We start from the raw sequence: 20,611 nt of genomic DNA on the forward strand, positions 1-20,611 counted from the left end.
GTAACGCGGACAGATAGACGTTTAATTACCTTTTCATAAGAATCCTGATCGATTCACTGCCCCCCCACCCACCCCCACCCCCACTGCAGCAGCAGAACCAGCCTCATACTCTTTCCATCAGGCCACAGGCCCAGGCCTGTAAGTCTGAGAGTCTGTCTGTCTGCCTGCCACTCTCAATTTATGTCTGTCTTTCTGGCCAGAGAGACCAGCACCTCCTTCTCTTTCTCAACCCTCTCTGTCCTCTCTCCTCTCTCTGTCTCTCTCTCTCTCGTCTCTCTGTCTCTCTCTCTGTCTGTCTCTTCCAGCCTCGTCTATCCTCCCCCGGCTCCCTCCCCCGTGCCGCACCCCTTCTACCCTGTATTTTCCTCACCCCTCGTCTCCTTCAGGAACTGTTCCTCACTCCTTCCCTCTCCGCCTTCCCCAGTTCCCCCCCTGCACCCCCCCCCCCCCCCCCCCACCGCAGTCCTCTCCCCCCCGCCCCCAGTCTCACACCTATCCCAGATCCGGGCCCTTGTTCTATCAGTGCTGAAGCTGGGTCAATGACAGGTTCCTCCAGCAGAGACGGGTAATTATTCCGCTGTAGCCCAGCGGGGCTCGCTCTGATGCAGAAAAGCCCGAACCCCGCTGGAGAGAGAGAGAGAGCGACAATCAATGGGCCAGACTGGAGGTGAGTCTCTCCATCTCCAGACCCTGGGAATCCAGTGGGCTGGAGTCAGCCCGGAGTCAGCCTCCTTCTCTACTCATGGTTCACTCTGAAGTCACACGCTTCTCCTCTACGGAAGGATGGAGGGAGGGAGGGAGGGGAGAAATAGAGAGGGGGAAAGGGAGAGAGAGAGAGAGAGAGAGAGAGGAGAGAGAGAGAGAGAGAGAGAGAGAGAGAGAGAGAGAGGGTAAGAGCAAAGGGAGGGAGGAGGGAGGGAGGGGGAAGAGAAAGGGAGGAGAGAAGTAAAGTGGTGAGGACAGACAGAGGGAGAGAGGAGAGAAAAAGAGAAAGGTAAAAGAGAGAGGGAGAGGGAGAAGACGCGAGGGAGAGGGGGCGATGGACGGTAGAGAAACCAGTTGAGACAGTTCGGGGGTGAAATCTCTTTTACTTTCGATCTCTTTTCATCAGCCGTTTTCAACAGGTGAAAGAGGTGCGGCTGACCTGCAATGTGGGTTCGTCTTTAAAGTTTAATGAGGACTAGTTCTCTCCTTGTGGGTTTTGGGGCAGGGTGTGACTGGAGTGGGTCCTCACTGTACTGGTTAGTATGACTGCTGGGGTACCTGCAGTGGGGCTTTGAAGATGGATGGGGGTCAGGGCTGAAGCTGAGCTGCACAAATTGTTTCGGAAATATTTCAAACATAGTTATCCATAAGCCAACATCAAGGAGTTAGGGAAGTTTACAACATAAAAACTCACTCTCCAGTTTTCTCGCTCGCTCTCTCTCTGTCTGTCTCTCTCTCTCTCTCTGTCTGTCTGTCTCTCTCTCTCTCTCTCTCTCTCTTCTCTCTCTCTCATCTCTCTCTCTCTCTCTCTCTCTCTCTCTCTCTCTCTCTCTCTCTCTCCTCTCTCTCTCTCTCTCTCTCTCTCCTCTCTCTCTCTCTCGTGTCTGTCTGCCAGCCTGTGGAAGCAGAGTTTCATTAAAGTGACGAGCTGAAGGGAGCGGTGTGCCCGAAGCAGGAAGTCTCTCTTAGCAGCTCTCTCTAATATCCTGTATTTACACGCCCACAGCTGAAGCTCCCCAGGAAGGGGGCTGAAATAGACCTTGAATTTAAAGTTTTAATTTGTGTACCTTCTAAGGCTGCAAGGCCTAGCATCCATCCCCTTCTCCTGCTAGTTGACCTCGGCCTTACGCCGTCACCATCTCATGCAACACATGCTCACTTGTCTCTTCTTCTCTGGTTTCTCTCATGCACAAAGACCAACTTTGTCTCTTCTTCTCTGTCTTCTCTCAAGCCACTATCTCCTCTTCTTCTCTGGGTTTTCTCATACACCAAAGCAAGCGTGTCTCTTCTTCTTTGTCTTCTCTCCGTTAGCACAAAAGCTAACTTCTGTCTCCTTCTCTTGTTTCTCTCCAACAGACTCCAAAACCAACTTATATGACATCTCGGTCTCCTCTCAACCAACACAAAAGCTAACTTCTGTGACTTCTCCTCTTTCTCACATTGTATTGTCTTTCTGATCCAAGAAAAGCCCACTGATATATTCATCTGCATCATCCCGTAATTTAGAAAGAGAGTTCAACTTTTAAGAGGGGAGATTAAATATGGAGTGCTGAAGGAGATGAGAAAGCAAAGAGGCTTATGAATTAATGACTGGAGTTATTAGTGGGGTAATTAGATTTATAGGACTGGGCAGCGCTGCATGGGTGGTGGTGTGTGCAGAAAGTGAGGTCCTTGGTTGTATTCTTATCCCCTGTACAGTTTACTTGAAGGGGATGTTAGACAGTGTTGGTTAAACAGGCCCTGTCATAATCCTGGGGGTTTAATTGACTGTAGTCCACCTCGACCACTAGGCCGTTAAAATCTTCCTGACACCGTGCGGAGAGTGCACAGACACTACAGGTCGACTAAGTCGTTTTACTGACATTTTCTGCCGAGATTTTCACAAATCTGGCCAATAACACGCTGTACACAATCCACTCATGATTATCAGTATTCTGATCCAATATTCTATTATGCTGCTTAGTGTGACCCACTCAAATAAATAGGCAATAAACAGAATATGCCGCGAGCCAAATTGCAATAAACAGAAGCCAATTATATTACGTTAAGTATTACAGTATTACAACCTTGATCCCCTGTGTGTGTGTGTGTTCTGTTTTGTCTGTGTGTGTATGTATGTGTGAGTGTGTACTTGTGTGTGTGTGTTGTGTGCATGTGGTCTGTGTATGTACATGAACCTGTGTGTGTACCTGTATGCCTCTATGTGTGTGTGTGTTTGTCTGCGTACCTGCTTGTGCGTGTGTGTCTATCTGCGTATGTGTGTGTGTGCGTGCGTGCCTGCTTGCATATGTGTGTGCATTCCTGTGCTTGTTTGTGTGCGTGTACCCGTGGGTGTGTATCTGTGCGTGTGCGTGTGTAGAACATCCACCTGGTGGCTCGCTGGCTGGGCTCTCTGGAGAAGCGGCTGGATCAGCAGGCGGAGGGCAGCCACCCCGGCCTGCGGGTGTTCGTCAGCGCCGAGGCGGCCTCCACGCCCGAGGGCCACATCATCCCGCAGGGCATCCTGGAGAACGCCATCAAGATCACCAACGAGCCCCCCACGGGCATGCACGCCAACCTGCACAAGGCCCTGGACAACTTCACCCAGGTAACACACACACACACATACATTTACATATATACAAACACATACATATACAAACACACGCTTATCCTGTATATGCACACACACACACACACAGACAAATTACCAAGCAATTGCAAGCATGGCATCATGCCATTCATTTTGGACAACTTGAACCTTTTCAATACACACACACACACACCCTTAAGTAGCAGCTGAGAGGTATTTCCATGTCGATTCCAGTTTGTAGTGGTTCCATCAACATGCCAATTTACTGGAGCAGATGGTAGAAGGGACCTCTGTCTGACCTTTAGCCTGTGGTGATCCGTGAGTGTGAGTGAGTGTGTGTGTGTGTGTGTGTGTGTGTGTGTGTGTGTGTGTGTGTGTGTGTGTGTGTGAGTGAGTGAGTGTGTGTGCTTCTGCTCATCTGTTGGTCTTTGTGTTCGATAGCACGAAGGACACTCAGAGTAAACAAGATATCGGCGTAAACGAGGAGTAGACAGGAAGTAAACAGAAAGCCAGTGATGTCGTTTTGAACTAGTCGCTCCGTGTCTCTCCCAGCTCGGAGGTGAGGTGTCCATCGCTGGGCCAGGCCGCAGAACCAACGCAGCCCCGCATATTATACTGCTCTCTCCAACACAGCCCTGCATATTATACTGCTCTCTCCAACGCAGCCCCGCATATTATACTGCTCTCTCCAACGCAGCCCTGCATATTATACTGCTCTCTCCAACGCAGCCCCGCATATTATACTGCTCTCTCCAACGCAGCCCCGCATATTATACTGCTCTCTCCAACGCAGCCCCGCATATTATACTGCTCTCTCCAACGCAGCTCTGCATATTATACTGCTCTCTCCAACGCAGCCCCGCATATTATACTGCTCTCTCCAACGCAGCCCCGCATATTATACTGCTCTCTCCAACGCAGCCCCGCATATTATACTGCTCTCTCCAACGCAGCCCTGCATATTATACTGCTCTCTCCAACGCAGCCCCGCATATTATACTGCTATCTCCAACGCAGCCCTGCATATTATACTGCTATCTCCAACGCAGCCCTGCATATTATACTGCTTTCTCCAACGCAGCCCCGCATGTTATACTGCTATCTCCAACGCAGCCCCGCATATTATACTGCTCTCTCCAACGCAGCCCCGCATATTATACTGCTGTCTCCAACGCAGCCCTGCATATTATACTGCTCTCTCCAACGCAGCCCTGCATATTATACTGCTCTCTCCAACGCAGCCCTGCATATTATACTGCTCTCTCCAACGCAGCCCCGCATATTATACTGCTGTCTCCAACGCAGCCCTGCATATTATACTGCTCTCTCCAACGCAGCCCTGCATATTATACTGCTCTCTCCAACGCAGCCCTGCATATTATACTGCTATCTCCAACGTAGCCCTGCATATTATACTGCTCTCTCCAACGCAGCCCTGCATATTATACTGCTCTCTCCATTCCCCACCTCCCCCTCTAACTTATCACTTCATTTCATCTCTCCATCATCCACCGCTTTCACTTATCAGTTCATTTCAGTTCATAGGCGGTGGTTACGTTTCGCCTTTTCTCTCACTTTCTCGCTCCCTTTCTATATATACATCCAATATATATATTTCGCAATCTCTCACTCTCTTTCGATCTCTTGCTCTCATTCTCCCTCTACCTCTCTCTCTCTTCCCCTCATACCATTACCTCAGTCCCCTCCTCCCATTCCCACACACTTCACCTAAAGTGCTGATGTGTATCTGCCTGATAAGTGGACTAACCCCCCCTCCCCTATACCCCCCCTCCTTGCTACAACCCCCAACCCCCCCCCCCACCCCCTACCAGACTTCCATAGCGACCGGCCTCTCTCCCAGGGAGGTCCCCCAAGGTAATGCTGGGGAGGATTCCAGTCATGCGTCGTCAGTGAAAGCTAATCAATGCGGCGCTATCCCTGGGTAATGGCCCTCCCGCATGGCCCCGGCCAAGCTTGACAAACGACACTTTCCGTTCTCCTGACCTTTTCAACGGGAGACACAAACATCCCCGACGTCGGTTTCCATCCGCGGGGCCTCATGTAAAGCACGAGGCCCCCCCGGAGCCAGCTCTGGTTCTCTCTTTCTCGCTCTTCTGACAGCGTGGGTGCAGCTCGGTGGTTAGAGCATTTCGCCTGCTGGATCCCAGGTTCGAATCCGTCCCTGTGTCGTCGCTTTGGATCGAAGCGACCGCTAAAAGAGCATATACTTGTCTGAACTGGCGTGGTCAGTGCAGAAAGGGATTCCGGGTCCTTCTGCAGCAGTTCTGTGAAGCAGGATGGGAAGGATTTGCTGCGCTATGTTCATCTCAAAATGAATGAATCCTTGGGCAAGTTTGTCGACGTGTGTGAAATATACAGGTGTTTTCATTGCATCCGCGGAAGAGGTTATGAGCACAACGTTTACATTTGCCGTTGACACGGTTGCCATGGGAATTACGAATCAAGATTTACATGGTTATTAAATATTGAGAGTTTACGTTTCATTAAATGTGAAGGCTGGTCCCGCATGTTTGCACCCTTCTGGTCTGCTCCTGTGTCTCTCTGCCACCAGGAATGTGTGTGTGCGTGTGTGTATTCACTGGGAATGTGTGTGTGCGCGTGTGTATTCACTGGGAATGTGTGTGTACCTGCCTGTGTGTGCTGTGAGTGTGCGTGTGCATGCTTGTCTGTCTGTGTGTGTGTGTGTGTGTGTGTGCGTCCCCTCTCTCCAGTCCGCTGCTCATGAATGCAGTGGGTACGGCTTCTCTTTCAGCTGCGCTGAGAGGAGAGCCGCTGTGCACAGAATATCAACTAACTCCCCATCTGCGTGTAGGAGTGCCTCGCCGAGTGCGCGTAGGAGCGCGCGTGTGTCCGCATTCATCTGGACGTGGGCGTTTCTGTGTGTGTGCGCGCGTGCATCCGGATGTACGTGCGAGAGAGAGAGAGAGAGGGAGAGAGAGAGAGAGAGAGAGAGAGAGAGAGAGAGAGAGAGAGAGAGAGAGAGAGAGAGAGAGAGAGAGAGAGAGAGAGAGAGAGAGAGTTTGGATGTGTTGTAAGAGTCAGCTCCCTTGGGACCTGAGAGAGAGAGGGGGGGGGTGGGCAGGGGAGGGGGGGGTCGGGCAGCCCTCGGCATGACCCCCGGGCGTACCCTCGGTGCGACACACGCCGGAGCAGAGAGCCTCTCCGCGTCCGCCTCTCCGCAGGGGGTGGCCTCTAACTCTCCGTCCCTCCGGATCGCCCCGTCGTTTACGTTGTCCGCTCTACTCCCCTCATCAGGAATAACTAGCCCGCGGAGCCCGACGGCCCTGACACCTTGTGACAATTAAAAAGGGAAAATCGTCACCCAAGTTTATTGCTTTCTCGACGTTTCCGCAGTCGCTGTGTGCAGGGGGGGTCCGGGGCTGTGGTTGTCATAGAGAAGGTGCCAGCGCTTGAAACTGTTCTGTCAGCACACCTGGTATGTGACACCCCCCCCTGACAAGTGACGTTGTCCTCATTCCACTCAGTCACGTCTGCCTCTTTGTGATTTCTTTGTTCTGTCGGGGTCAGGACACGCTGGAGATGTGCGCCCGGGAGAACGAGTTCAAGGCCATCCTGTTCTCGCTGTGCTACTTCCACGCCGTGGTGGCCGAGAGGCGGAAGTTCGGCGCGCAGGGCTGGAACCGCTCCTACCCCTTCAACACGGGAGACCTCACCATCTCCGTCAACGTGCTCTACAACTACCTGGAGGCCAACCCCAAGGTGACGGGCGCGCGTGTGTATGTGACAGACAGAGAAAGAGAGAGAGAGAGTGTGTGTGAGAGAGAGGGAGAGAGCGAGAGCGTGCGTGCGTGTGAGAGACAGCGCGCGTGCCTGCCTGTGTGTGAGTGCGCGCGCGACCTTTGCGTGCGCGCCTTTGCCTGTCTCGCCTGTGCATCCGCGGGCGCGGGCGTGTCCGTGCGCACGCACGTGTGTGCGTGTGGATCTGAAACGGCCCTGGGGCACACCCGTGTGTGTGTTGCAGGTGCCGTACGACGACCTGCGTTACCTGTTTGGGGAGATCATGTACGGAGGTCACATCACCGACGACTGGGACCGCCGTCTGTGCCGGACCTACCTGGAGGAGTTCATCAGGCCAGAGATGATGGAGGGAGAACACTGCTTGGCCCCCGGCTTCCCCCTGCCCGGAAACATGGACTACAACAGCTACCACCAGGTGAGACCCAAAGACTACAACTACCATCAGTTGGTTGCCAAAGACTACAATTTCTGTCAGGTGTGACTCAGAAACTACAATTCCCAGGAGGATATCAAATATTTTTGAAGACTCCAATTAACATAACTGCTACTGAACACTTCTACTGTACAGTGGGATGTTGATTGTATATTTTACGTCATGGATTACCAGTACAGTATTTAGGTGTTTATTTATACAACTAGGAATGTCAATGTAAACTATCAAGCTAAAAACTAAAACAACATCTTTGCAGCAGGACTTGGAAAAACACTCAACAGAAAGTATACAAAAAGCCAAACTCTTCCACCATTTTCCCCAATGACGTCTTTCTGTACTTCAAACAGTTCTGTCGTCCGTGCGCAGCAGGGGTTCAGGGAGAACTCCAAACCTCTCAAGCAGACTCGCTGACGAAGAGTAGACCCCTCGCTGGGCCTGCCTCTCTGCCTCGCTGGGGCTGCCTCGCTGCCTCTCTGCCTCACTGGGGCTGCCTCTGAGGCGCCCAGGTAGCTAGCCCACATCACAGCTCACCTCACGGATGTCATCCAGCACCTATAAGAAAAGCAACCTTGAGATTCAGCTGGGGAAAAATATTAGAGTTCAATATTGGTTGTTTCTTAAGACGCCACTGCAGAAAAACCCTTAGTGGAGGGCAGAAGACCTTTCTAGAATCGTGAGAGTTTTGTCTTCATGAAGTACATTTATCTACAGTGTTCACATTTTGAATCCATCATTTATAGGAAAAGAAACTTTGAGATTCAGATCACGGAAAAGAAAAAATAGTTAAATGAATAATGGCTGTTTCTTGAGAATCTACTGAAGAAACACCTGGTGGAGGGGGAGGGCGTTCTAGAGTCATGACAGCTCTAACTTTATCGAGTACATTTATCGAAAGTGTCAACAGTTTTATCCTTATCAGGTAGAAGCCACATTTTTTTTACAAAACCGCCGTTGGGGATTTTCCGGAGAACGAAAACGCTGCGTGTCACTATGTGGTGTTGTTTTCTCCTGGGCATGCTTGTGTCCATCTCTGCAGTCTGCTTCTCCTCGTACCGTGACAGCAGGAAGCAGCTTTCCCTTCACCCCTTCTCCAAAACTCTGACAACTGCCAAGATTCGTATCAGTAACGTTGGCTCTCAAAATGTCCGCCGGCTCCCACAGACATTCCATATTCCTCCCACCAGATCCCCAGGGGGAGGAGAGGACGGACGGGGGTGGGGGAACGGGGACGGGGGGGTTGGGGGGATTTAATTACTCCGCAGCTTGGGTGCTGTTCGCTGGGCACGTCCCGCCTGTCACAGACACCAGGCGTGGAGGGCTGCAGCGATTTACACTTGGCTGTAGAGCTGAGAGCTGAGTGGTTGAGACTTGGCCGGAGAATGAGGACTGGAAAGGCCTCGAGGTCCCCAGGGCTGTGTGTGTGTGTGTGAGTGTAGTGTGTGTGTGTGGTGTGTGTAGTTTGTAGTGTGTGTGTCTCCAAAGATGGGTTAGGGCATGTCCTGAAACCTCACCATCTGGAGGAGATGCCCACACACTGAGGAGAGGAGGGGGGAGGAGGGGGGAGGAGGGGGAGGAGGGGAGGGGAGAGAAGAGGAGGGGAGAGGGGAGGGGAGCAGAAAGGAGATTGGGGGGGAGAAGACGAGAGTGGAGGATGGGAGGGGAGGAGGGGGGGGGGAGGCAGAGAAGGGGATGGGAGAGGAGCGGGGAGGAGGGAGGGGAGAGGGGGGGGAGGGGGAGAGGAAAATGCATTCTATTCAGCAGTAAAGTTTTTCCATTATATTCATTATCAACAAAAGATATCTAGGAAAGAATATTGCAGCTCAATAAAATAAAGTGTCTCTTGATTTGAATCCAATATATTCTCCCATCAAAAGCTTCATATGGATGCTTTTTAATGAAATGTGTCAGTTGAATAAAAAAAAAATGACATTGTCATGACGGAAACCCTGTAATAGAAAATCAATTTCACTTTAAGTTATGCAAATTCAATTTTATTACTTAAAAGCTTTGCGAATGAACTTAAAGTAAGGTGCTGGAATCTTCTTCTCCTGCGTTCATTAGAGGTCTGGAAACAGGATGTTCACTTCCCCCCTTACAAGACTCATTAACACTTTCTAAAAGCCATCAGAAGAAGACGTCGGACAGACAATTTCAACGTGTCACTTCCTCTTTGTACCTCCCTCCCTCCCTCCAGTACATCGATGACACGCTTCCTGCCGAGTCGCCCTACCTGTATGGGCTCCACCCCAACGCGGAGATCGGCTTCCTGACGCAGACGTCTGAGACGCTGTTCCGCACCGTGCTGGAGATGCAGCCCCGAGACGGGGCGGGGGCCGAGGGAGGAGGCACCACCCGCGAGGAGAAGGTACGTGGCCCAGCAACGTCGAGGGGGAACGTTCTAGAAAAAAGAACGTTAAGAGGACGTTGAGGGGACAGTTACGGCAATGTTGCGGGAATGTTACGTGAATGTTGAGGGAACGTTCACGAGAACCTTGGGAAGAAGAACCGAGTGGCAATGCCATGGGAAATGGCGTTGAAACGTTGGAATGTATTGGAAATATCTGGGCGAATCTTGTGAGAAGGGTATAAATGCAGGGATAACATTAGGGGAACGTTATGGGAGTCTTGTGTTGAGGCTGCCTTCAACCTGAGCATAAGGAAGCTATCACACATTACTAATCGTGCCGGGTTGTCGAAGCACCCCTCCTGTGACTGACAGGACCGAAGTCGGAGGTTATGGGATTCCTCAGCCCACCAGCCTCACCTGCCTTATCGCATGTAGCCTCGGTCTTCCCAGGTATTTGACCCCCCTACCCACCATCCTGTCCTGGCCCTGACAATCTATCCCCACCCCCCCCCCCCCAGCCCCTGTTCCATTGGCAGTGTTTACAGCATGGTACTAGAAAAGCACAAAGCAGATAAGGTTAGCTCTCTCTCCCCCCCCGAAGCATTCTGAGCTCTCAGGAAACGTCCAGGTCACCCGAATTAGCCTCCTGGAGGGAAACACAGGCCAGATAGCTCTGTCTAAGAGCCCCGGATGGCGATGGATGGTGTGATGGAGGAAATGGTAGGGAAGGAGGAGGAGTGGAGGACGAGGGATGGAAAGGAGGAGGAGACGAGGAGAGGATAGTAGGGAAGGAGGAGAGGAGGAAATCCTCTTTTCTCCCTTTAGGACTGCGTCTGTATACACACATAGACATCTGCTTTAGGCTTGTGTGTCGTGTTCCAGGACTGCATGCACCTGGGAAAAGGTATGTGGGTGGGGGGGGGGGGGGGGGGGTTGAGCGTTATGTGTGTGTGTGTGTAGTGATGCTTGTGTGTGTGTGTGTGTGTGTAAGGGGGGTTGTGTGTGTTTGTGTGTGCCTTTGTGTGTGTGCCTTTGTGTGTGTTCATGCAAGGATGTATTTATGACGTGTGACCTTTAAAGCTTAGATGCTTTAAACCGCCCAAGCGACCAGCAGACTGGTATTCAGTCTGCTGGTCACTGACAAAGACACATCCAAGATCTGAACTACAAATCCATAGTTATTATGACCTTGAATCCTTAGTTTGATGTTAAACTCAAGTTAATTGATCTCTCAGGTGTTCATGAGAATATTGGAGTCGTTAACTTCATCCACCACATAAATAGTGTACAGTGTCATAGCAGTATTGATTCTCAAGGGGGTTTGACTGTTATTGAAGACAAAGAGCTGTTGTTGCAAATATTTCTTTAATGAATATTTATGGATTTTTTTACTCTCCTCCGAACCACTTTTCAGACTGTCAGCACTAGGCCTGCTTATCGTGTTTATTTGACAGCGATAGTCTAATCTCTGGTGATTCTTTAATCTTCAGAGGCCAAGGAACAGTCGCTAGCTTTTTATCGCCTCGTCCAAATCAGATCACTCCGTAACCTTACAGTGTCCATGATAGGACAACCTCTTTAGTCACCCTCACCACCTCCTCTCTCTGTTCTGGACTCCTCTACTCCCCAACTCACTATCTCTCTCCTTCATTTGTTCACTCATTCATCTGCTCACTCACGCACTCGCACACTCATTCTCTGTCCCACACACATATACACGCACGCACATACTCACTCGCACTCTCACACACTCGCACCGACTCCCCCACCCCCCCACACACACACACACACACTCTCTCGGTCTCCTACTTCCTCTCCCCCACCCCTCCCAGGTGCGTGCGGTCCTGGAGGAGATCCTGGAGAAGCTTCCGGAGGAGTTCAACATGGCGGAGCTGCTGGGGAAGGCGGAGGAGAGGACCCCCTACCAGGTGGTGGCGCTGCAGGAGTGTGAGAGGATGAACCTGCTCACCCAGGAGCTCCGGCGCTCCCTCCGCGAGCTCAGCCTTGGACTCAAGGTCAGAGAAGACGTCAGAGGAGACGTCAGAGAGACGAGGAGGAGGGCGGAGGAGGAGGAGGGGGAGGGGATGGAGGAAGAGGGGGAAGAGGAGGAGGAAAAGGACGAGGAGGTGGGGGAGGAGGAGGTGGGGATGGAGGTGGAAGGGAAGGGGGAGGAGGAAGAGGAAAAGGAGGTGGAGAAGGAGGGGGATGAGGAGGGGATAGAGGAGGAGGGGAAAGAGGAGGAGGAAAAGGAGGAGGAGGTGGAGAAGGAGGGGGTGGAGGAAGAGGAGGAGGTGGGGATGGAGGTGGAGGAGAAAGGGAAAGGAAGGGACAGTAACGATGACGAGGATGCTGCTGATGATGAACAATCTCTCCCTAGTTTGATCTCAGCCTCTCGACAACCCCCCACCCCCCCCCACCCCCCAACACACACACTGGTTCTAGAGTGTGATCCTACCACTGTTCCAGACTGTCAGGTCTGTTAGAGCCGTATGTGTTTGGGCTCGTGCTTTTCGCTCCGCTAGCTGCTGCCCTCTGTTTACCCTGGCTTCCTGTTGCATTAGCATCCATGCATAACTTACCGTCAGCACACTGTGTCAGGACACCAGTCTTAAGTACTAGCTCAGTATTACAGGTCACGATGGAGCTTTGTGTGTGCGTGTGTGTGTGTATGCGTGCACGTTGCTGTCAGCGCATGTGTCTGTGTTATTCGTACATGTGAGTCTTTCTGTGTGTGTGTTTGCGTGAGCGAGTGCGTGTGCGTGGATGGGTGTCTGTGTGCGCGTACACGTCTGTGCGTATGCATGTGTTCACTTTCTGGGCGTGTGTGTTTGCGCATATGTGTGCGGATCCGTGTGTGTGTCGGTGTGTGTTTGTGTCCGGGGGTGTGTGTGTGCGTGTGTGCGGGTGTGTAAAGTAGAGAGAGCACTGAAGCACTTGTCTGCCTTGTGCTCCAGTATTTAACCAGAGCAGAGTAGCCTGTTCTGGGTTAACAAGGCCTGGTTCTCTCCACAGTGTGACTGGAACACTTCTCCCTGCTGATTTAGTAGCGGCGGTGTCCATTCTACCCGCTAAGCCAGTCCTATTTCCTCTTTTACTGTGGAAATAAATCTATCAGCCTGGTAGCCTTGGTGAAGGGGGGGTTAGACGGCTTTGGGGGCCAAGAGGACCAGGTTGAGGAGGATCTGAGTGTTTCGGGGAAGTGCTGACAGGGCTTGCGAGGTTCACGGCTAAAAGGCAGAAACAGCTGTGTGTTCTTATTGCCCCGGTAACGGATGGTTATGACAGCCAGGTGTGAACACGCATTCATCAGCAGCCGTATCAGACGCTGAAGGACGCTTAGTTTCACAACGCCGTTTTTATTTAATTTTTTATATATACTTTTTTTTATAAATCTCCACCTCGAGTCATTATTCTTGGAGAGACTGTCTTGTCTGTCCCTGTTACAGAACACTGTTCTTCATTAGTTTCTTTATGCATGAGTGTTCTGTGAGGGTGAGTTAGGAGAGGGGAACAGGCGTCTGTACCTGCGAAGGCGAGACAACGCTTCCTGGCATCACCTGCCTGAGACAGGAAATGACACGTGTTTTTGGTTTGATTTAGTGCAAACACTGCTTAACACCCGCAAAGTGAATTAACTCACAAGTCATCAAAGCACTGCCCCCCGCCCCCCCCCCCCCTCCCCCCTCCCCCGCCCCCCCAGACTCGAGGCAACAGTTTGAGAACTTTCCGGAACGTTCTTCTTCCAGGGAGAGCTGACGATGACCAGCGACATGGAGAGCCTCCAGAACGCCATCTTCCTGGACGTGGTTCCGGAGGGCTGGACGAAGCGTGCCTACCCCTCCATGTGTGGCCTGGTCCTGTGGTTCACCGACCTGCTGGGCCGCATCAAGGAGCTGGAGGCCTGGGTGGCCGACTTCTCCCTGCCTTCGGCCGTGTGGCTGGCCGGCTTCTTCAACCCCCAGTCCTTCCTCACCGCCATCATGCAGGCCACGGCCCGCAGGTAACCTGGAGAGAGTCACTTCTGGGGTGGTTTTGGGGGGGGTTTCATACCTGCTGTTTTTTTTGCACGTTCTGTCGTGTGTCATCTGCGCTTTCACTTATTCTCACCTGCGTTTTTTTATTTATTTCATTCTACACCCGTCACTCGTCAATAAGGAGGTCTTAAGATCCCAGTGACAATCGAATCAAATCGTCGCCGAAATCAAAGTCATCCATCCCATTCCCCTGCTCTCTCACTATCCTGCTTCCCTCGCTTGGCGCTCGCGACGGCCCCGTTTATGATGCAACAACCTGTGATGCGTTTCCCCACCAGGAACGAGTGGCCGCTGGACAGGATGTGCCTGCAGTGTGACGTCACCAAGAGGAGCCGCGAGGATGTGGCCTCGCCGCCCAGGGAGGGGGCGTTCGTGTACGGCCTCTATATGGAGGGGGCGCGCTGGGACACGCAGGTACCCGACCTCTGACCCCCCCTGAGCGGGAAAAACTCCCCTATTAATGTTGTTAACTTTAGCTAATAATAATAAGAGTTGTACGTATACTATGCTATCAATACAGTATATACAGTGTGTGTGTGTGTGCATATATACAGTATATACTATACATATATCAAGGATAAACTAATTTGTGGATTTTCAATGCATAACATAGTGTTTAACTGAGGATTAGTGATTAGTTCTATTTAATGGCATTTTATAAATGTTGGACTACCGATTAAGTCATTATTTACAAATGCGTCATATTATGTAGTTATCAAAAAGTGTGACCACATATATATGTATATATGCAGCGTACATTAATACGCGCGGAGAGGATAATGCAGTATATATACATCTCAGAAGTGGTGTTCAGTTGTGTCGAGCTGAAGACACGTTCTCCTGGTGTCACAGAGCTCCGGTTCCTCAGAGAAGTGTCGCTGTGTTCTATACGTTCCGCCGTGCAGTAGGAACGGTACGAACATGACACGCTACGCACATCTCCCTCGTCCTGAACTCCAGACATCCCAGGCCTCCTCTATCTATACGCAGCCAGCCCTCCCTGTGGACGTCTTCATTACAGAATGTGCAGAGTGTGCACGGGAACACTTTGGACCGCTGCCGCTAAAGTTGGCGGGAGGATAAGCAGACGAGCTCCTCTCCCCTCTTCATCCTCTCCTATCCCCCCCTCCCCTCCTCCTCTCCTATCCCCCCCTCCCCTCCTCCTCTCCTATCCTCTCCATTCACCGTCCCATCCCCTCCCTTTCTCCCCGCTCCCCTCTCCGTCACTCTCCTTTTCTCCCCTCTCCTTTCCTCTCCTCCCCTCTCCTCTCCCTCTCCTCCTCTCCACTCCTCCTCTGTGAGCCTGTGGGCCGGCCTTGTGACAGTGGCTGGGTTCAGTGGGGTGTGAAGCGAAGACGCAGCAGACCTCCATCTGCTGTTCCCCTCGGTGTGCAGCTGCAAAAAGTCAAAGATTTATGATAAACCCGCTCATCTATATGAATGAGCTGTGCTGCTTATTCAGACCGGCCGCAGCTTCAGAGACTGCAGGACACATACACGCTCGAGTAGTACGCCGACCACATATCAAAAGGATACGCGTTCAACCTGCCCTCGAAGCAGATAAATGAGCGTGCTCATGATACTGTTGCTATTTTAAAGGGTCCACGTCGATTCCAAACAACAACAAGAATGCCGTTTCTAAACGGTCGTGAATTCCAATGAGATGAGGTCTCATCTCCGTGACCCGCCGTCATTACTATTTACCTAAATATACATAAAGCTATCAGTGTTTAAAGGCACGGTAAAGTTTTACGGCAACTGCAGACTGCAATTAGGGCTGTAATTCACCCAGACAAACAGGCGTAAACGACTTTGTCCTTTGAGCCCTCCAAAGTCAACCGGATTTACATTTCAGTTCCGTAAATCGGCAAGCATGGTGGAACTTCTGTCTGCTGGCTACTAAGTGGAGGGGGATTAATTAATGAGACGGACCGCTTTGTTCCAGTATGTTTGTTGAGTGTGCGCTGCCAGACGGGACAGCGCGACTTTCAGCTCAAGTTCCTGCAACTTTCTCCACTTTTCAAGGAGACCGAAATATCAAGCTGCTCCGAAAAGGCTCTAGTGCTCCACTGCCAACCAGGATTAATAGAACAGCCTCGTTGTTCTTGTTCAAGGCTTTAATAAAGTTTTGAGAAATTCTAAGTCAGGACAAGGATCTCCGGGTTATTCTTTAAATTCATCCTGCAGTGTTATTTCAAGTTTACCATGGGTTTGCATGTGCTATTCCTGTGATAGGTTGACATTCACTGTTTTGCTCAGGGGAATATTTCCTTCTGTGCATGTCTAATACACTCCATTCCTGTACTCCCATCCTCCTCCCTTATTCTTTTCTATTCCACCCAATCTTCCTCATCCTCTCCCCGTTCCCCTCCTCTTCCTCCTTCCCCTCTGTTGTCATCCTCCTCCTCAACCCCCCTTCATCACTCTCATCTCCTACTCCTCCCCACCTCTCTCACATCCTCACCAATACCCCCCTACCCCCTCCTACCACACTCCTCCTCCTCTCCCCTCCTCCTCCCCCACTAACCTCCATCACCTCCTCACCACCACCCCACCCCCTCCTCCTCTTCTCCCCTCCTTCTCCCCCACTAACCTCCCTCACCCCCTCACCCCCTCCTCCCACCCTCATCCTCTCCCCTCCTCCTCCAGGCTGGTCTCATGGTGGACGCCCGTCTGAAGGAGCTGACTCCCAGCATGCCTGTGATCTTCATCAAGGCCGTCCCGGTGGACAAGCAGGAAGTGAGGAGCGTCTACCAGTGTCCCGTCTACAAGACCCGCCAGAGAGGCCCCACCTACATCTGGACCTTCAACCTCAAGACCAAAGACATGCCCTCCAAGTGGACCCTGGCTGGGGTGGCACTGCTGCTGCAGATCTAGGATCAGTTATTAAAGCAGAGCTGGGTTAAGGGTGCTGCTGCTACAGCAGATCTAGGATCAGTTATTAAAGCAGAGCTGGGTTAGGGTTAGGGTGCTGCTACAGCAGATCTAGGATCAGTTATTAAAGCAGAGCTGGGTTAGGGTTAGGGTGCTGCTACAGCAGATCTGGGGTCAGTTATTAAAGCAGAGCTGGGTTAGGGTTAGGGTGCTACTACAGCAGATCTGGGGTCAGTTACTGCAGGAGAACAGGATTAGGTGACGGATGCGTGGTAAAAACAGGGTTGTGGGTTAGACGCCAGAAAAGCCAGCACAATGTGCGAATGTGTGTTGACGTCACAGTCAGCCCGCGATGCTGAATGTAACTGTGAGTCACTTTCTAGGGGGATTTACATCCGCCAGTAAAGTCAGGAGGTGGGTGGAAATTAGCATAGCCGATAGACAGTAACCAGCCTCACTTAACTCTGTGGTTGCCTTGGTAGGAGATGAGAGTACAGAGATTCATGCAGACCATAGTGTCTCTAAGATAAGGGCTTGCAAGTTAGTCTAAGGTACTTCTTGGTCTCTGGGTCCTATATACAGAACAGAAGTCGAAACTCTTTGTATGGGAGTTTTTCAACACGAAATAAGATTACGTTTCGTTCACTTTCTAATCGGCACAATCACAGCTGCACAAGTTCCTTTTTTTATCTACCTTTATTCTATTATGTGATGAATGCATTTGGTTTCGTATCGCTTTTTCTACTTCCTGTATGATTTTTGAAGACTAAAAATCTGTTTTTTTTTTCAAAAAAACATTTAAACGTGTCGCTGGTTTTCATTGTTTCCTGCCTTGCGTTCACTTATCTCTCCTCCAACACAGTCCCTGTTTTTTTCGGCAAAAGAGTTCAAACTTCCCAGCCTCCTCTCCCAGCCAGACGCTGCTCTCATCTGCAGTCCTCCCCCAATCTCACGTCTCCAGTCTCCCAGCTGCCTTTTTTCTCCTCCAACAATTTGGACAGACTCTCTCCTCCCTTCGCTTCGCCCTTTTTCCTTCTCCTCCACCTCCCCCCCCCCCTCTCTCCTCCGTCTCTAAAACAAACTGGAAAGCTCATTCTGGAGTCTCACAGATATACCCTTCTATTGCACCCAGATGAACAGTCTACACACACACCCACACCCACATGGAAGGAAGCACACACACTGACATGCAAGGAAACACACGCGCACACATACATGCAAGGAAACACACACATGCAAGGGAACACACATGAAAGCACACACGCACACGGAAGCACACACTCGTGTGTGTGTGTGTACACGTGCTGACAGGTGCGCACACGCGCACACACACAGCCACGGAGGACGGCTGAGGGAAAGAAGAAAGGAAGGATGGTGTTTTACTGCTGTGGCTGAAGTTGTGCTGCCTCAGCAGGGCTCTCCTGTGAAGATCTCCTGTTTTCTTTCCCTCTTTCCCTCAACCACTCCTTCCCTCTCTCTCCTTCTCCCTCCCTCTACCTCTCTATCTCGTCCTCTCTCGCCCTCTCTTTATCTCTTCCTCTCCCTCCCTACATCTTGCTCTCTCTATCTCTTCCCATCCCTCCCTCTTCCTCTCCCCCTCTCTCTCTCTACCTCTATGTCTTCCCATCCCGCCCCCCCCCCACCTCTCTCTCATCATCCCAGGCTCCCCGGTGTCTCCTTTAACTGGTTATTGGAGAACCCTAACAATGCGCTCAGAGACAGAGAGGAGTGAGGGGGAGGGTCGGATGGGGGGGGGGGGGGGGGGAGGAGAAAGGAAGCAATAATGCAGAGGGAGGCAATTTGTGTCGAACTCGCAAATTACACCTCCAGGTGGGGTTAGGAAAATAGATGTGGCCAGCGTCTGGTGGTGTGGCTAGGCGCTTGTGCGGCCTCCTCGTTCTCTCTCCTCCACTGGTGGAGCGCACATCCTCGCAGAAGCAGAGAAATTATGTTTACACTTTTTTTCCCATAGGCTACACGCACTTGAAAATTAGTTTGGAGCCGTTTGTTGACTGAATCCATTGGAGAACTCGGCGCTGTCGATCCAGTAGCGGAGAAAGTTCCCTCACCTTCCTGTTTGCGAGGGGGCCTCTCAGTGGATCAGCTTCTGGCTCCCCGAACCATAGTGATTGTTAAGGCTCGCCGCTGCTATTGTTTTAAGGGCCCCTGACAAAAATAAATAAATAACACACACACACAAAACAGCACGACAGTTCATATTTCATATTTGGAGGGTGGTGTGGGAGTGCTACCGGCATGTAGCACAGTCCTGAGGAGAGAGTCGGAGTAGAAAGGGTAGAATCTATCAAAGGGGCCTCATGCTCAGAATGGTAAAGGAGCTCCCTTTAATCATCCGCTGTGCTGTGCGACGTCAGCCGGTTGCTAGGTTACAGGTCAGTCCGAGGAATGGGCTAACTTGTGTGTGTGACGTTGCTGTGTGTGTGATACGTAAGCAACCGGAATACTAATTGCAGACGGACGACTGCGACAACAATGGAAGGTGATGTGTTTTATTCCTGGGTTGTTGTCGTGTTTTGTGGGCTCCAGGCTCTTTCGTGGTTCGTGGAGGTATAAAGGGATTGTGTGAGGATAAAAGTTACCCTTATCCATCCCTTCGCAACCCCCTACTGTTCATGGCTGATACGGCTGGGGGGAGGCAGAGGTGTTGGGCTCTGAGCAGGCTCCACGGTCTTCCTACCTCCATCCTATTCTCTGTCAATCCTCTGTCCTTTTATCCCAGCCCATCTCTGTCCCTGACCTCATCCTCCTCCCCCACCATCCCCACTTTCCCAGTCCCTAGCAAAAACCGACCTCCCTGCCTCAACTATCCCCCTGCCTCTCCTAACCCCCTGCCTCTCCCAACCCCCTGCCTCTCCCAGACCCCTGCCCCTGTGAGCTGAGCAGTGTTGGCTGGGCTGAGGACTGGGGTAATTAGCTCTGACAAGAGTTGATGAGTTGCTAATTAAATGTTTATCTCAATATGGCATCTGTTGTAAAACAAATGTCTGTTAGCTGCCTACAATGTGTGGATTACCCCGAATGACTGGTATTGGGTCTGGGTCCTGTGCCGTGCGAGATAAGCAGGGAATTGTGTGGGATTTAACTGAGTTACGAAAACTACGGCTGTGTGGATAACACATTGAAAAACGGCTTATCGCAACTATTTCCTGTTTTTCTCCAGGAAGAACATTGGACCTGCAGTGTGTGTGTGCAGTGCACAGTACAACACATTCATTGACTTAATAGTGCGGTGAATTGAAGTGATGCGGATTGTGTTATATTTACTGGTTCGTTCATCATGATCTAAATGGTTGGACGGACAGTGTTGGAGACTCACTCTTTTCTTTCTCTGCAACGCCACTCTTTGTCGCCATGTTTCTTGTCAAAGCCGAGCTTTATTGTCTCATAAGTCCTGCAGCCACCTTAATTGTGCCTCCTGAACCCTTTTCTCAGTGTGTGCGTCTCCTAACAGCAGGTATTGACTCGTCTGCTGATGGATTACGGTTAGACACAGCAGAGCGACAATCCCACGGTGCAATCATGCAGCCACACAAATCTTTATCTGTGTAGAAACAGGATGTGATCTAAAAACGATTTGTTATACTAGTGCTGTGTATGGACATCTCTGGACTTCAATTTGATAATGGATGACCAGAAGTATATGTAGTCATATAAAAAGTAATAGAGGAACTAGGCCTTGTTGTAACTGCAGTTCGCTACGCTTGTCCTAGATGCCCTGTTGTCTAGTCTCTCTAGACAGTCTCTCTCTGAGGTAGGAAAATAAGTTGTATATGGATGAAAACCTTTTTCTCTCAAGGTTTATTCCGGAGATGACAGTCCTCAAATACCTGGCATAACAAGAGACC

The 20,611-nt window shown here is 51.1% G+C and overlaps 1 protein-coding gene across 1 annotated transcript in view; it reads left to right on the plus strand.

The window, feature by feature from the left end:
* Positions 1-17,510, plus strand: part of dnah9 (dynein, axonemal, heavy chain 9) — an 80,772-nt gene extending 63,262 nt beyond the window's left edge. Inside the window, 9 exon segments of the mRNA XM_062475356.1 lie at positions 2,062-2,090; positions 3,065-3,292; positions 6,827-7,018; positions 7,281-7,472; positions 9,685-9,855; positions 11,670-11,852; positions 13,584-13,837; positions 14,150-14,285; positions 16,521-17,510. Coding sequence (XP_062331340.1) covers positions 2,062-2,090; positions 3,065-3,292; positions 6,827-7,018; positions 7,281-7,472; positions 9,685-9,855; positions 11,670-11,852; positions 13,584-13,837; positions 14,150-14,285; positions 16,521-16,748 — 1,613 coding nt within the window. The 3' untranslated portion in view covers positions 16,749-17,510.
* The last annotated feature ends 3,101 nt before the right edge of the window (positions 17,511-20,611 follow it).

The sequence above is a fragment of the Osmerus eperlanus genome, chromosome 12 (assembly GCF_963692335.1).
Source record: "Osmerus eperlanus chromosome 12, fOsmEpe2.1, whole genome shotgun sequence".
Lineage (NCBI taxonomy): Eukaryota > Metazoa > Chordata > Actinopteri > Osmeriformes > Osmeridae > Osmerus > Osmerus eperlanus.